The following is a 15,984-nucleotide window of genomic DNA, read 5'->3' as shown; positions in this document are numbered from 1 at the left end:
AGATGAAATTCATCCCCTCACTTTAACTCATTACATGACAGAGCTCCGCGATTTAACGATGAGAAAATTGTGAATAATTATCCCCAGCATTTCACTGACAAGACCACAACAGTAGCACAAATCAAGTACAAGAAACTTTCCAGGTATTCAGAAGCCACTTTTTTTTTTTTTTTTTTCGGGGGGGGTGGGGGGGGGGGGTGTCTCACAGTACAGACATGTTAGCATACAGCTGGAGGAGGACATCAGCAGAACAAATTTCTTTCTGAATCAACATAATTTTCTTCTTTGGGACTACAGAATCAGAGAATCATTTAGGTTGGAAAAGACCTCTAAGATCATCTAGTCTGACCTTTAACCTAGCATTCTCAAGTCTAACACTAAACCATATCTACATGTCTTTTCAATACCTCCAGGGATGGTGACTCAAACACTTCCCAGAGCAGCCTGTTCCAATGCCTCACAACCCTTTCAGTGAAGAATTTTTTCCTAATATCCAATATAAAACTCCCCTGGTGTAACTTAAGGCCATTTCCTCTTGTCCCATTGCTTGCTACTTGGGAAAAGAGACCAACCCCACCCCGCTACAACCACCTTTGAGATGGTTGTAGAGAGTGATGAGGCCTCCCCTGAGCCTCCTCTTCTCCAGGCTAAACAACCGCAGCTCCCTCAGCCGCTCCTCACAGGACTTGTGCTCCAGGCCCCTCACCAGCTTCATAGCCCTTCTCTGGACACACTCCAGCACTTTGATGTCCTTTGTAGCAAAGAACCCCAAACTGAACACATTATTCAAGGTGCAGCCTCACCAGAGCCAAGTACAGAGGGACACCACTTCCCTAGTTCTGCTGACCGTGCTATTTCTGATACAAGCCAGGATGCTGTTGGCCTTCTTGGCTGCCTGAGCACACTGATGGCTCATATTCACATGGCTATCGATCAATATCACCAGGCTCCTTTCTTCCAGGCAGCTTTCCAGCCACCCTTCCCTCAGCCTATCTTTTTGCATAGGGTTGTTGTGCCCCAAGTGCAGGACCCAGCACTTGGCCTTGTTGAACTTCATACAGTTGGCCTTGTCCCATCAGTCCAGTCTATCCCGATCCCTCTGCAGAGCCTTCCTACCCTCAAGCAGATGAACACCCCGCCAAACTTGGTATTGTCTGCAAAATTACTGAGGATGCACTTGATCCCCTCATCCAGATCATTAATAAAGATTGTTGAAGAGAACTGGCCCCAGTACTGAGCCCTGGGGCACACCACTCGTGACCAGCCTCCAGATGGATTTAACTCTACTCACCACAACTCCTTGGACCCAGCCACCCAGCCAGTTTTTTATCCAGAATGATGTGGTAAACTCAGAATGATGAAGTGTCAAAAGCGTTACTAAAGTCTAGGTAGCAAATATCCACAGCCTGTCCCTCATCCACTAAGCACGTCACCTTGTCATAGGAGAAGATCAGGTTAGCCAAGCAGGACCTGCCTTTCGTAAACCCATGCTGACTGGGCCCAATTACCTAGTTGTCCTGTATATGCCACATGATGGCAATCAATATGATCTGCTCCAAAACCTTCCCTGTCATAAAAGTCTGACTGACAGGGCTGTAGTTCCCTAGGTACTCCTTTCGGCTTAGAGTAATAATCCTCCTACACCTTAGTAAATGAAATGAAATTCAGGTGGACTGTCCTGTGTGTGATGGGATCACCATGCCACCAATGTAAAGTAGCCAAATAGAAGTTCATTTGTCAACTAGTCTAGTCGCGAGGAAGTGGTTTCATGTAAAAGAAAAATCCATATGAACAGGGTCACTGCAGCCCGCTCTCTGCAAATGCATTCATCCCCTGCAACTCACAACCTATCATCAAATGAAGGAAGAAGTTTCTGTGGTCATTCCTTAATGAAATATTGGCAACACATCACTGAAGTAACATAAACCATACTCCAGAGAGTTAATCACTCAATCTAACACAGAGGCCCCTCTAAAGGGAGCCCACTATCTTCTGTGCTGTTGCAGTCTTTAAGGGCCCAGCTGCCCATCTGATGGAAATTTCAATTCCTCTCACAGAAACATAATGATTTTTAACAGTTGAGACTTCAGCCTTAAAGAGTCAGATCATGAGCTTGCAGAATACGCGAAAATGCTCAAAACCACAGAAAGGTAGCTCATTCAGAAGCTTTCCTGAAGGCACTCTGGTATGATGCATATATTGTAACTTCAAAACACCTTGTCTGCCTCCCAGAGACAGAGAGACCGTAAGGAAGACAGCAAAGGGTCACTGTAATCTCTCTTGTTTTCTAAGACTCCAAAAACAGCATCAGTTACAGATACAGGACATTCAACTGTTATCTTATCCTCTGGCTGACTCAAGCACTGAATCTGCAGCCCAATGCTACCAGCCTGCATGGATGGCTCGAGCTCAGAGCACTGCATTGCATGAAGTAGGCCATTTCTGACACAACTCTGAAAATTATTTCTGGAAAGACTTGGAATTAGCACGGCTCCATGGCGGAGTTTTAATGAGCCGTTATGATCTTATCTTCTTTAAAAGTAAACATTTGAATGTCCTAAATGGGGGTGCCTCCCCAAAACAATCCAAAAAATCTTCTTCAGAGTTGAATGAAACAAAGAATTTGTCATACGTGTTCCATGTCTCCTACCCCCACATTTCTGAATGCATCCCTCCCACCTAAAATGCCCTCTTGAATCTGACTGTCAATCTGAATGACCTCTGGGAAGACAAATGTTGCATGAGACAAGCACTTCACCTACAGTCCCAGACCCTTAAAAGAAGCTCTGGTTCCACTGTCTCAGAGCACTGGAAAACAAACAAACAAAAAAACTGGTAACAGGGAGTCTGCTTTACCTTGCTAGCACAGTAACGTGGGCCCAAGGCTCCCACATTAGATCCAAGTGCTCTGCAACTTGTTAACCTTCAAAAACTACCACTAAGATTAATTTTGCTCTAGTGGAACTAAGTGCCCTCCATCATGCTAATATTTAGTCATGTGCTAAAATCACATGGGCTCACAGGCCCTGCAGATTAAACAGCTACAATTAGGTGGGTAGAAGTCCAGCCCTACCCCCCACAAATAAAAACAAAACTGCATGCAGATGGCATATTGATGTTTGTGTCTTGATCAGAAACTATAGAAGCTACTGAAAATTCAAACGTCATGATTGGAATTTGGAATTTATTTTCAGCTTCCAAAAGACAAGTCACAAACACAGCCTATAGAGAGGGGTCCTGTCCTGCTGGGAGACCACGTATCTGTTCTCAATGACTGAAAGCCAGATTTTACATATGGCATGAACCAGCATAACTCCACAGATTTCAGATGAACTAAACTAATTTATGCCAGCTGAGAACTGGCCACTATAATGAACAAGTATGCCCGAGGCACACAGAAGTCTCAGGCCTATGCACAAATTCTTCCATATTATGTCACAAAATTAAAAAGATCATTTCTTGAGTTGCTAGAATGCTTTTAGGTTCTTTGAGGAAATACTGAGATTTTTGACAATTTTGATCACTTTGAAAGTGGTAATTTTTTTCTAGCAATTACTGATAGTTATTTTGAATAAAATAAAGGCTGAAGTTGTTTCCAGATTTTGCTGAGAATGTTCTCACATGCCAGCACATGACTGGACTTCACTTAAAATACTTTAGATCTGAGTATGATAACTTTTAACATGTTTTGTAAAACAAAACTTTTGGTTTTTCCCTTTCTGTTCATTTTTGGAAAAGACTCCTGGCATTTGACTGATTATATTTAGGTGTCCTACAGTTTCCATTTCTGGAAGTTTACCTGATTCGTGAATATTAGAATAAATTACTTGGAGATCCTGCATGGCATCCTCCACAGTTATATGACACAAGAGTAAACCATACAAGCTCATATAGTACAGTCTAAGTCTAGCAAGTGTAAGAAAATCAACTAATTAGCCAACTACTTGTTACAAAACGTGAGGAAGTCCAACATTACTTTACTGAACTGCAATAAATTGTGCCCCTGACTGTCATCTATAGTACATCACGTGGTGACACAACTTGAATCAATTAATTCTATAAATTAAATACATCGGCCCTCACACCTAAGGAAAGAAGAGCCAAACATTTATGACACCAGCTTGAACATATTCACAGTTTATCCTGATTATTCACTGAGACTTGCCAGTGAATAAAGATGTCCCTGGGTAAATACATACAAAGCAAAGGCTAGAGTTTAGATTTACACCTCACTCAGAGAAGTTAAATGCACCAGAAATCTTTCGTGCATTTGTCATATATTGCACCCAGCCGTGTGGTACGAGTTTTTTCACTTTACTGAAGAAGCACTGAAGCACAGAGAGGCTTAAGTCCAGATCCTGTAACCTATTTAGCTGCTTCATCTCAGCTGAGTTCAGCATCTCCCAGGATCTGTGGCCTAAGTGATTTGACAGAGCAATTTCACAGCTCTCTACTACCCTCTGTTGTTTACTTTTTCAACAAAAATTTTGCTCTTTCTGAATTGCTGTGGCATTAGAAAAATTAATATTTGCAAACTCTTTTTCTAAATCGGAATAAAAACATGGATTGGCAGTGTAGAGTGTCTTCTGAAAATGAGAAAAACAAGAGAAAATTATAGGTAAGTTTTTGTACCAATGCACTGACACACACAAGCAAATGCTTTCTTGAAGGCAGAGAAGTTTTTGCTACCTACTTCAGCGAAGTTAAGGGTTTAGCTGATGGCTGCAGAAGTGTTGTTTAAAAGACCTGAGTAATGGCTGCAGAATTTAATCCTATTAATGTAAACAGGGAATCAAAATTCACAACATTGTAATAGGAAAATAACAAACAACGTGAACTTGGCTTAAATATTTCCTGGTGATCTCAAATGCCTAACTTGTAAGACAGAAGTCTGTTTTGGATGGTTACAGAAGGTGTCAGACGTATTCATTTTGCCAGACATTATTACTTTTTGCTTCAAATTTAGAGCCTGGCATGGATTAATGGAAGATAAAGAGAGTCAAAAATCAAATCAGGACTCATGAAGGGCCTGATCACCCAAGACATTTCATTCCACAGGAACACTATGTTTTCAAAGGTTCATTACCACTGAAAAAATAGTTAACTGTTTCATTTCAAAGGAATACTGGTTATTGAGTGTGATCACTGATCTACAAACATACTAATCTTTTATGCTAACTAAGCTAATGGAGATGATGAAAGAAAAAAGATTTCTGCCCAAGTTTCTTCTCACTTTGGATGGTGGGGTAATGTTTGACTGCACCCAATGTATATCAAATACTGGTGCTTAATCTGTACGGCCCAAGCCAATATATCCCTTCATTTACTGGAACACTGAAAGACACACAGCAAGGAACAGGCTCCAGAGACATCCACAGAATGCATTTTAAAAGATTCTGATTAATCTTGTGTTTTGTTTTGTTTTAAAGATCAAATAGTCTTGACAGGAATTCAGTTTTCAAAAGAGCCCAGTGTTTCCTCCTTTTGGAGGTGAAAACTCAATCATTTCATTTAAGAAAAACTGTAATTTAACAAGGCGCAGGTTGGGAAAGACACCCAGTAGACAAGGTCACCAAACGCTGTATGCTGAACAAATGAAAAGCTATATAAACATTTCACAAGATAAAACTAATCGTTATGCTTTTTGCTAGAATCCTCAATAATTATGGTAAAGCTGAACCTGGGCTATCACTTCATAGTGCAAAGACTTGTTGTCTATTTCTGGCTGGGGCTGCTTCCTCCTCCTGCAAACACCCTTCACACAGGTATTCAGATCTAGGGAGATTTACTACTGTACAGAACACTAACCAATAACACCTCATTACTTCCCGCCTGGTCTGCAGCTATCCGATGTCTCTTGTCTCTTGTGTTGGCAGAGGGATTGTATCTAAATACTGTACTCAGAAGATATAAGGTAAACAGGGTCCTGGACAATGTTTGCACACAAAAATTACAAGGCAATGATTTTCAAACTTGTCATACCTTAATTTGGTGTTCTAAGGCATTTTTCTAAGTACAAGCACGGGATAACATTCTACAAAAGAACTAGCCTCAGTTGGACTCCTTCCAGTAGATCTCTCTTTAAAACCGTTCCTCCTTGTCCTATTATTATCTGCCTGAGCAAAAAGTTGCTCTTCTTTTTTTTTTTATAAGCCCCCTTGAAGTACTGAAAAGTTGCCATGAGGTCCCCACAGAAACTTTCCTTCTTCAGGCTGAACATCCCCAGCTCTTTCAGCCCTTCCCCATAGAAAAAAGGAAGCTAGCGACCCAAATCACAGTTCACCTGCAGAGGCCCGGATCTGTGCTGGATGTACAGTATTGCCTTCGGGCTGCTTTGGGCATTTGCCAGGGCTGCAGGACAAACTGCCTGCTCATTGTAACATAGGAGGCCTGCAGGCATCTCCCACTGGTTACCAGGGACTATGCTACCTAGATTTCTTTGTCTTTATCTAAACCTGCAGCAAGAAGTTCCCATGTGAACATCCTTTCTGTTGGAGGGATGTATGGAGTTGTTTTCTTTAAAAAAAAAAAAAAAAATCCCTTCCAGGGATTGGATCTGAATAGCATGTTGCACGCTGGTCAGAGGCCTGTTTGAATCTGCACAACCAGCACCTGAAGAGATGTAAGATTCTCTCTACTAGCCTCTCCTTCTTTATGTTAGTAGACTGTTAGATATTAGTCCTTTTTCTCCCCATTCTTATCTTCAACCTCTGATCTTTTCAAAGATTAAAAAACAATGTACAGGAAATCCAGCATGCATGCATCTTTAGACTTTTATAGTATGTAACAACAAAGCAATACTTGAAAACCATCATTAACTTCTCCTGGCAAGACTGCTTCTAAACTTCTCTTTACAGCTGCATGCCAGAGGAGTATTACTTCCCTACCCAAAAGCAACAATTCTTTATTAGTATCCCAGATCCATCACAAATACAAAAAGCTTCAATTCCGGATTATATGTTCCTACCTCCTACTGCAGTTGTAACTGAAATACATGGTCAAGACAGAAATCTCTTCCAAAGCATAATTCAGCTGTAGTTCATCTCAAATATCAGGATAACTAGAAAATTTATGTGAAGTCTTCTACTTTCAAACTTTTGTCACTGAAGCCAGAGATCTTGTAAAATTGCTTCTCAAGTGTGTCATACAGTGGACCTCAAAAATTATGGCTTAATGGTCGTCTGATGCTCAGTGCTGCATAACCTTGAGTTAATACAAGCAGTGAATGCTTTCCTGACTGTACCATGTAGTAATATCAAACCTCAAGTTGTTTTCTTTTCTGAAGGAACAAGAACACAATCTGAATATCGACAAGCTAAATATCCCATTCGTCCAAATATTCCTAATAAAGAAAGAACAGCCCCCTTCCTTGCCCCTTCTGGAAGCTGACTTATGTACAGGCACCAATGTTAAGGAGATGAACACTTACACCTGAAATTTCACCAGATTCAATGACTCAACAGCACAAGTGTCAGTTGGTTAGAAAAACTGTATAAAGCGTGTATTTGACTAAATTGTTTGATTATGTCTTACATTTTACAAAATGAACAGTGATCCTTTTCCCCCACCTAACCCCATCTTATAGAGGGGGTACAGTAACATTTACAGAGCAAGCAGTCTATAATCAAAAAATAAGTGTCAGGAATTTATATACAACTCAAACAGGTAACACTGATAGTTCTTTTCCCCCTTTGTGGACAGAGCCTCTGGTTCGAAAATGACTGTGATTCTGAATCATTCAGGCAAGTGCTGGAATAAAATACTGAAGGGAAACATCCTCATGGAGCAAGATAAAGTGGACGATTCTCTTACTTACAATATCTGTAAAGAGAAAAAACACAAATCCAATTTGAAGTATGGCAAATACTTTAAAATGACATCCTCTACAGAACACCACCATAAGAATACAATATTTCTACCATATCCGATACAGGATGCAATTTTAAAGTATATTTTGAAGTAAAGAGGATGACTAGGCATATCACCCAGTAGTATTAAAGTCCTTGAAGATCCATGAAGAATTATTAAGAGTCTATGGAAGTTCATAACAAAAAGGAAACATGTAATTTTAAGGCATGTAGTGCCCTGTAAGGCATGTAATATTTTAATTCGATGACTTAGTCTTCTCTGGGAAACTAAGTGCCTTAGCATCAGCACTAAACTATAATGCAGAGATGTTCTTAGGAGGTCAGAAGGCCTTGGGAAAGGCACAGTGAGTTATCAAAATAGAATATAAACCCTGCATGGCTTCTGCTTAGGAAGAACACACTGTTTCTACGGTTAGAAACATCTGCTGTGTAAAAAGCATTTTGTTATTAGAATTAATTTGGTGCTGGACATAAGAAAGCACATGAGGGAAACATTTTTTTAAAAAAAAGTCAGTAAATTCATTTTTCCGGTAGAAACTAAAGCTTGAAGAATTTCCAAAAAAATATTAACGTTCTTAAATACAACAGTTTAACTTCAAAACAAAGATGATAAAAAGGCACACATAACCGGTCAGTTCAGATATTCCAACTTGATACTTTTAAAAGGTCATGACAATGCTTTTTAGTGTTTGTTTTTTTTTTCCATCTCTTTCCAAAGCACATAAGGGTTGAAGCCCACTGACTAAAACCAAAAATATTAACAATTCTCAAGCACAGTAAAAATAGCCAAGTTTTAAAGTGACAAAAAGAGAGATGTTCTCCTATGACTACAAGGACAGCAAACCTCCTCTCCTTAACTGGAGTTTGCAAACAGAGCTGTTGAACTTACTGCACAAGGCTTTTGTGGGATTGACCTGCTGTCCAGCAAGCAGCTGCTGCAGCTTCTTGATGTCTATGCGTGCCTCAGCCATGCTTTCCAGATCTCTGTCTTGAGCAGAGCTTTGACATCCATCCTCTGATGCTGGAAGCAAAAGAACACATCACTTAGTCAAAACATCAGAAGGGATTTCAAAACCTGTAAGGACACACCTGACAATCACTGAACGGTTGATATTCAAAGGGACTGTTTTAGCAGCAACAGCAGTGCAAGGAAGCTAAAACCCAGTTTTTTTTACAGATTGTCAATGTTACTGGAAGAGATTCCCCACATAAATATGGAATAGACATTGGCCGCTTTCCTTTTTAAGGTTTCATTTCACGACTTCAAAGGACTTGATGCTATTTTGTAAGTGCTAAGAGAAGGTAAGTACTATTATCAGCATCACACTTACATAATGAGACCAAACAGTAGGCTCAGGGGAGACATTATTGCTCTCTGCAACTACCTCAGAGGAGTTTGTAGCAGGGTGGGAGTCAGTCTTTTTTCCCAAGCAACAAGCAGTAAGACAAAAGGAAATGGCCTCAAGTTGTACCAAGGGAGATTTATATTGGATATTAGGAAAAAATTCTTCACTGAAAGGGTTGTGAGGCATTGGAACAGGCTGCCCGGGGAAGTAGTTGAGTCACCAGCCCTGGAGGTATTCAAAAGACATGTAAATGTGCACAGGGACATGGTTTAGTGGTAGACCTGGCAGTGCTAGATTAACACTTGGATCTTTAAGGTCTTTTCCAATCTAAATGATTCTGTAAAACAGACGTAAGAGGTAAGAAACAAGGAAACTTACCCCAGGGAGGATTTCCCAAGTTTTTAAAATGTGTTGTTACAGATACCAAATCAGTTTCTATTTTCAAATTCATTTCTCCGTTCAAGTTTGCTTCAATCACCTGCAATACAATCAGTTTTAGGAAAGCCACTTCTGCACTGCAGAATTACAACGGAATAAAGTGCTCCTCTGTTCAAGCTTCCTGAAGCGCTTCAGTGCCTTCAAAAGCTCAATTGCACTTTTTGAACATGGTTCAAACATCCTAATGCTCAGCTACAAAATACATTTCTCATCATTCCTGTGTGAATGATCCCAGACCATCTTTCTGAAATTACAGCAAGAGAAATTCAATCTCTCTCCAATACTTTTAGAACAAGTACTGGCTTTGGAAAGTTCATGTGCTGGACAAAGGCTTTAGAAATAAAGAGACTGAAATTGTAGAAGATGAACATTACTGCATGCTCTTCCAGGTTTTCAACAAACAGAAAGACACATACACAGTCCATACGATACGCACAGAAAATGGGATGAACCAAGAGCTGATCTGCAGTTGCTTTCCCAGACTTAAAAACAGACAACAACTGCACCAGAGCAACAACTCCAAGCAGTACTATAGACTGCTAGAAATCCTGGAAAAATGCTGAAAGCCTTCAAATTCTATCCTGACAAAGTGTCCTACCAGAAGAAGATTATATATGATCTTACATGAATCCTAGGCAAATCAGAGGATTCCTAACACACATCTAAGCACTTCACTTCTGTGATCAGAAGAATTCTCAATAGTTTATAGAGGTTCACATGACAACCAGAATTACCCATGGAAGGGGAGATGCCCACAGATGAATGCTCCCACGCAAGAACCACTTACTATTTGAAAGACCTTCTAAAAGCCATTTTTGTAGCTCTGATCTTGACCATATTTACTATCAGGATCTATGCATCTAGCATAAATATTTCTGACACTTGATGTTTTTGATATTTAATAACAGAAAAGCTTGTAGAGACACAAGTACTTTGCCATCTCCCTTAGAACTATCAAAACTATTTCCCAGAGATTTACTTACTTTTGACTATAAACATATTTTGGAGCATGAGGTAAGGAATTTAGGAACACGGTTATGCCAGTGTTAATATACTACCTCCTCTGAGTGTTGCTGCACACCAAAGATCAAACCCATCACACAGCTACCCTGTGTGCACTGCTTTGTTGTGTGTAATCATGTACACTGAGGATACGGGAGGGAAAGCACACTCTGAGTGCACCCAGAAGGTTTACAAAGGAGAAGAGTTTGAAATGCTTTACTCTTCTATTTGCATGATGATTGCCATTTGCAAAATTGCCAGAAAGCCATTGTTAGTTTCTCAACCCTTCCAAGCCTTGTAAGACTAAGACCTACCCAATTTCAAGATTCTCAGTTTATAAAAAAAAAAAAGTCTATTTATAAACATTGTTACAAACATCCCCAAAGCAAACTATTCCAAAGCTCTATACCTACTTACTCCCTTTAATGCCAGTAAATTCTGGTGACTGAGAGCAATTAAATTAAAAAAAAAAAATCCCTTAAAAAGAAAAAATAAATCCCTTTTCACACCAACTGCAGCGTTTCTTCCAGTGGAAGGTCTACCTGCACTCCAGAAACCCAGGGTGGGCTGAAAGCTCACCATGTCAGAATCTAAAGCACAGGTTGACACCCATGAGCCACAAGAAGGATTTCCTCTAAATCATACCTCAAGTTCACCAAAAGGTCATTTCAACAGACACGTAACACAAGACTCACTTAATAGGCATTTCTTTAAAGAAATCACCTGGAAAGTCTCCAGCTAGCTTCATGAAAGACTACAATTTCTTTCCAGCTGTAAAGAGTGGCTTGCAGGAACACGGTATCATGTTCTTTCTGGAATTCAGTACAAAGAGCACCACATTCAATGAAGTCCAGGACAAGCTCTTCAGCGTCAGTCCTAAAATAAATCCCATCATTCTCTTCAACCCTTGCACAATCTTCAGGTACCTTTGGTTCAACATCTGACCCATCCAAAAATAAAATATAAGACAGGGGCACCAGTTTGGGCAACAGGGAAAAGTGCTACGTCCAAGATAAAATGACATCTGTAGGACAATGACTTGAAGTGTCTTAACTTACAATGCTATGGCTGAGATTCTTCATTCTCTCCACAACACTCTTCATTGTTTTCAGTGCTGGTAGGTAAATACTGACCTAGGAAGACACAAGAGCTGCATTCACACCGATATTTCATGTGTGAATTAGATGCAATGCCTTCATTTCTCCCTTCAGTCATACCCTTAGATTCCTGAGTTATGTACTGAGCGCACGAAGCACAATATTTAACTAAAATCTTTAAGTGTTTTAGGAACAGAACTCGTTCCCGTTATACCAACAGGGCATTACTCTAGCAATTGCTTCACACATACTATCCCAAGTCTGTGTTCAAAATAAAGCACAGACCATTTCTGCAGATCAGATTCTCACAGGAACCCGCTAAAAGTTAGTATAGCCAATCAGTTTTGAAACTGCATCAGTGTCAACCTGAAATAACAGAATACAATGCATAGTTTCTACTGTGCCATATGTCTTCAAAATTGAAATAATCTTAGCTGTAGAGGTAACATACATCCCTAACCTCAAACAGTAACTCATTTGCACAAAGACCTTTCCTTGCAATTCTGCTAAAAGTCAAAAAGGATATAGAATGAATATATAAAAAACAAGAAGAAACACATATACATTCAACTCTGCCAGGTAGGCCATGAATTACAAATATAACAGATTATTTGGGCTACTTGGTACCTAAGCAGTTGATTATATGAAGTAATCATATGTGTGTTTTATGCTCCTGTCTAAAGCTATGCAAGTCCTTTGCTCCTTCCCTGTCCCACCCTGAATATCACAGCAACAATCAGTAACTACCTGCTCTGTTTTCAGAGGTTCTGAGCTCTTTTTGTCAAGACGGAAGCCATGTGCCCTCTCCAAACATCTAGCTTCCATCCTTCCCTTTTCTGCTCCATCTCCTCTCCAAAACCCACTGGCTGTATACTCCACCACAGTAGCCACCTCCCCACTCCACAGTGAATATAAAAACAGAGGCTTACATCAAAGTCCGGCACCCTGGGCTCTCTGAAGTCATTCCATAATCTTCTGGGAATAACCTTCACAGGAATGTCATGTGTCACAATCCTACTGCTGCTTGATAAGGATGGCTTGAGGGAGAGAGGATGCTCTTGAAGTTAAAAACAGGACTTGAATTCTGCATCCAAGTTTTTCAGATCCAGTCTAGGAAATACTAGAACCAAGTGCCTCAGACACCCGGTTCCAATTTTCCACAGGTCCCCTATTACGCAGGCTTCGCTTTTGAGTAAGGATGAAATTGCAAGTCATGGCTATTTATGTGCTATCCTTCAAGTTAAACAGGGAAGATGTGTTAAAACCAACAAAAAATCTGAAGTGCAGTTTGAAATTGAATAGCATGACAAGCAAAAACAAAACAAAGAGCCAAAAAATACACTTAAACCTCCTGCACCTACAGGCTCCAATGAGAAGGCAATCATCCACAGAAAATTTAGAGGGTGAATAGAGAAAAGGTAGCAGGTGACAAAGACATTATAAAAAGATGTCTCAATCACATGGTTTTCATTCTTCTTCCACATCTTCCTTGTCTTTTGGAAAATACAAAGCTGGTTCTGCGCGCTACCAACCATGATGGCAGGAAATGCCAGTAAAATGGAAAACAGGAAGATTTTTCTTTCTTTAGTTTTATAGAGTTACACCAAAGCTTTTACTTAATAATGATGATAAAAGCATTGTTGCACTTACTAGCTCCACAGAAACTTTGAGACAAGGACAGTGTTTGTTAGTCAACTTGATCTTCACTGCCTTAGCACTCTGAGCAGTTTTTAATGCTCTCGACAGGTTCTCAGGTGTGAGCTCTAAATAGATTTCATTGTGATCCGCAGCCACTCCTTCCATCTGAAACTCGTCAAAGAAATTCCCCTGCAAGTTTTAAAAGTTGTGAAATAAAGCAAATTTAAAAAAAAAAAAAAAAAAAAGGAAAGGAAAGAAAGAAAGGAAAGAAAAAAAGAAAGAAAAAAAAGCAAATGAAGTGGGGCAAGTTTGACTTAGCAGACCTTAACTTTAGAAGCACATGCTTACAGCAGGTTTCCTCTGCCCAGCACCATGTGCAGGAATCAATACAGGCTGTGTAAGGATGAAGGCCCATTTCTTCAGAGCTAAACCCATTAACTTCAGACCCTGCCCTAACACACGTAGGTTGTCAAAACATGGGGTATTAGGGATGAGTTATGCTCAACTATTTCCAGTTCTGGGCAGGATCTTGTGGGCCAGCACACACTGAAGCCTTACAAAGACGTGACAACCCAGGAACAGTGGTGTCTAGCCCGAAACACTGGGCCTGCACAACTAAAAGGCAGTCTTGCAAAACAGAGCACCTTGAGAGACCTGAGACACCTCGGGTAAGGGCTGTAGTTGGAATCAACACTGTGTAGAAAGGACCCAACTGAATGCTCTGGTTTGCAGTGATGTGGTTTTTGTGTTTGTTTTTTTTTTTTTTTTTAACTCCCCCAGGCTTACCTGGCACAGCTCGCACCACATGCTGACCCCTCCATTTGCCACCTTATCGCAGAGGATAAAGTAGAGCTTGTCCGCGGTGAGCCGCAGCGTGCAGGTCTTCGCCAACCTGGCAATGGTGTTAACGACGCCTGCGGAGGGAAGGGGAAATACTACAGCACAAACTGCTTTGCTGGCAGGGGGATAAACCCTTAATCCCCAAAATCACATCTGATACCAGAAAATCCCAGAAACGCCGAGGGGATGAGGGGGAAGAAAGCGACCTCACGCTGCCCCCCCCCCGCACTCCCGCTGGATGGAGCCACGGCCTGGGCCTCAGCGCGTCTGCAAAGGGGGCCGGCGCACACAGCCCTCCCTCCTCCTCCTCGCCGGGTGAGGCTGGCCGAGGCACCGCCGAGCCCGACACACTCACGGCTGAAGTTGTTGAGGCAGGCGAGATCCACGATCTTAGCCCGAAAACGCATGGCAGCACTCCCCGTCCCCCCGCCGCCGCCGCCCGCCTCCGGCAGCGCGGCCCAAGGCGGGGCCCAGGCGGCCCCGGGCGCGGCTGACGCGAGGGGCGGGGGGAAGGAGGGCTCCGTGCTCGCCACAGCTCGGCATGCCCCTGACAAAGCTGTGAATCCAAATATCTGGGTGGTTTCTCAGCCCTGTTGTCTTTGAGGGGTTTTCTTCAACGCCCTGCAGCAGAAAATAGGGGTAACCCCAGCCTCGCGCCCTGCCGTGGAAGGGCCGGGCTCAGGCTCTGCCTCTAGGGGTGTTCCTAAACTTAAGTGATCACAAGGGAAACAAGCAACAGTCGTGGAAGGAAGTAGTAACCCTAAACATAATCCTAACCAGAAATGTAACTCTAAACTTAATCCCCTTAATTTAAACCTGAACCCTAACCCTAACCCAAAACCTCAATGTTATCTGAAACCCTAAACCTAACTGTAAATCCTAACCCTGAAACTAACATTTAACTTAATGGCTAACCCTAAACTTAAGCCTAAAACTAACCTAGGACACTAAAGCTAAAACTAAACCTAACACTAACTCAAACCCTAACCTCAACCCTAGCCACTAATCCTAACCCTTACACCTAAACCTAATCCTAACCCTAGCCTGAACCCAAATGCCTAACCCTAACCCCAAACCCTAATGCTAAATGTAAACCTACACCTAAACATAACCCAAAACACCAAACCTATCCATAACACTTAAGCCTAACCCTAACCCAGGACACTAACCCAAGCCACACACTACTGGCTAAACCTAATCCTAACCCCAGCTCAATCCTAACCCTAACTGTAAACCTAAGCCTAACTAAACCCTAGCTAAGCCCGAACCCTAACCCTAGACCTGAATCCTAACAGTAGAACTAAACCTAAACCCCAACCTCAACCCTAATGGCTCACCCTAACCATAACAGAATCAATCACAGAATGGTTGAGGTTGGAAGGGGCCTCTGGATGTCATCTAGTCCAATCTCCCTGATCAAGCAACCTAGAGCACATTGCACAGGATCACATCCAGGTGAGGTTTGAATATCTCTTGTCTGATAATTCCAACCTGGTTCAGCCTTGAAGCTGAAGTTTTCTCAAAACAGGATTTTTACTGTTTTCATCACCTAATGGGTTTGTTGCTCCTAGTGCATCCCCTAAAGGTATTCAGGCTCCTGTTTACAGCTCTGGGTGGTGAGGAAGCAATTAGTGCCCAGCTTCTAGGCAGAACTGTTAACTCTTTCCTTGCAGAGCAGATAAGGCAGAGCATGGCAAAGTGGTTAACCCGTTCCTCACACACACAGTTCAGTGCACGTGAAGACCCGGAAGGTTT

At 41.5% G+C, this 15,984-nt stretch overlaps 1 protein-coding gene across 1 annotated transcript; it reads right to left on the bottom strand.

Moving 5' to 3' along the window:
- Positions 1–6,620: 6,620 nt before the first annotated feature.
- On the bottom strand, positions 6,621–14,666 carry HUS1 (HUS1 checkpoint clamp component). Its single transcript, XM_032183318.1, has 8 exons — positions 14,585–14,666; positions 14,176–14,303; positions 13,402–13,578; positions 12,681–12,788; positions 11,713–11,787; positions 9,593–9,692; positions 8,758–8,889; positions 6,621–7,821 (listed from the first exon to the last, which is right to left on the bottom strand). Exons 1-8 carry the CDS (start codon positions 14,634–14,636, stop codon positions 7,739–7,741), a joined length of 855 nt encoding a protein of 284 aa, XP_032039209.1. The 5' UTR covers positions 14,637–14,666; the 3' UTR covers positions 6,621–7,738.
- Positions 14,667–15,984: the final 1,318 nt, after the last annotated feature.

The sequence above is a fragment of the Aythya fuligula genome, chromosome 2 (genome assembly GCF_009819795.1).
Source record: "Aythya fuligula isolate bAytFul2 chromosome 2, bAytFul2.pri, whole genome shotgun sequence".
NCBI lineage: Eukaryota > Metazoa > Chordata > Aves > Anseriformes > Anatidae > Aythya > Aythya fuligula.
The sequence above is the reverse complement of the archived record's forward strand: the minus strand, read 5'-3'. Positions and strand labels throughout refer to the sequence as shown.

What these genes read in the sequence shown, in the direction of transcription:
- HUS1 (XM_032183318.1), bottom strand. Translation starts at nt 14,636, where the DNA reads ATGCGTTTTCGGGCTAAGATCGTGGATCTCGCCTGCCTCAACAACTTC. An exon ending in CCAGGGTGCCGGACTTTGAT is followed by an intron (nt 11,788 to 12,680) that starts GTAAGCCTCTGT and finishes GTGTCTTCCTAG; the next exon opens with GTCAGTATTTACCTACCAGC. An exon ending in TCCCACAAAAGCCTTGTGCA is followed by an intron (nt 7,822 to 8,757) that starts GTAAGTTCAACA and finishes TTCTCTTTACAG; the next exon opens with ATATTGTAAGTAAGAGAATC.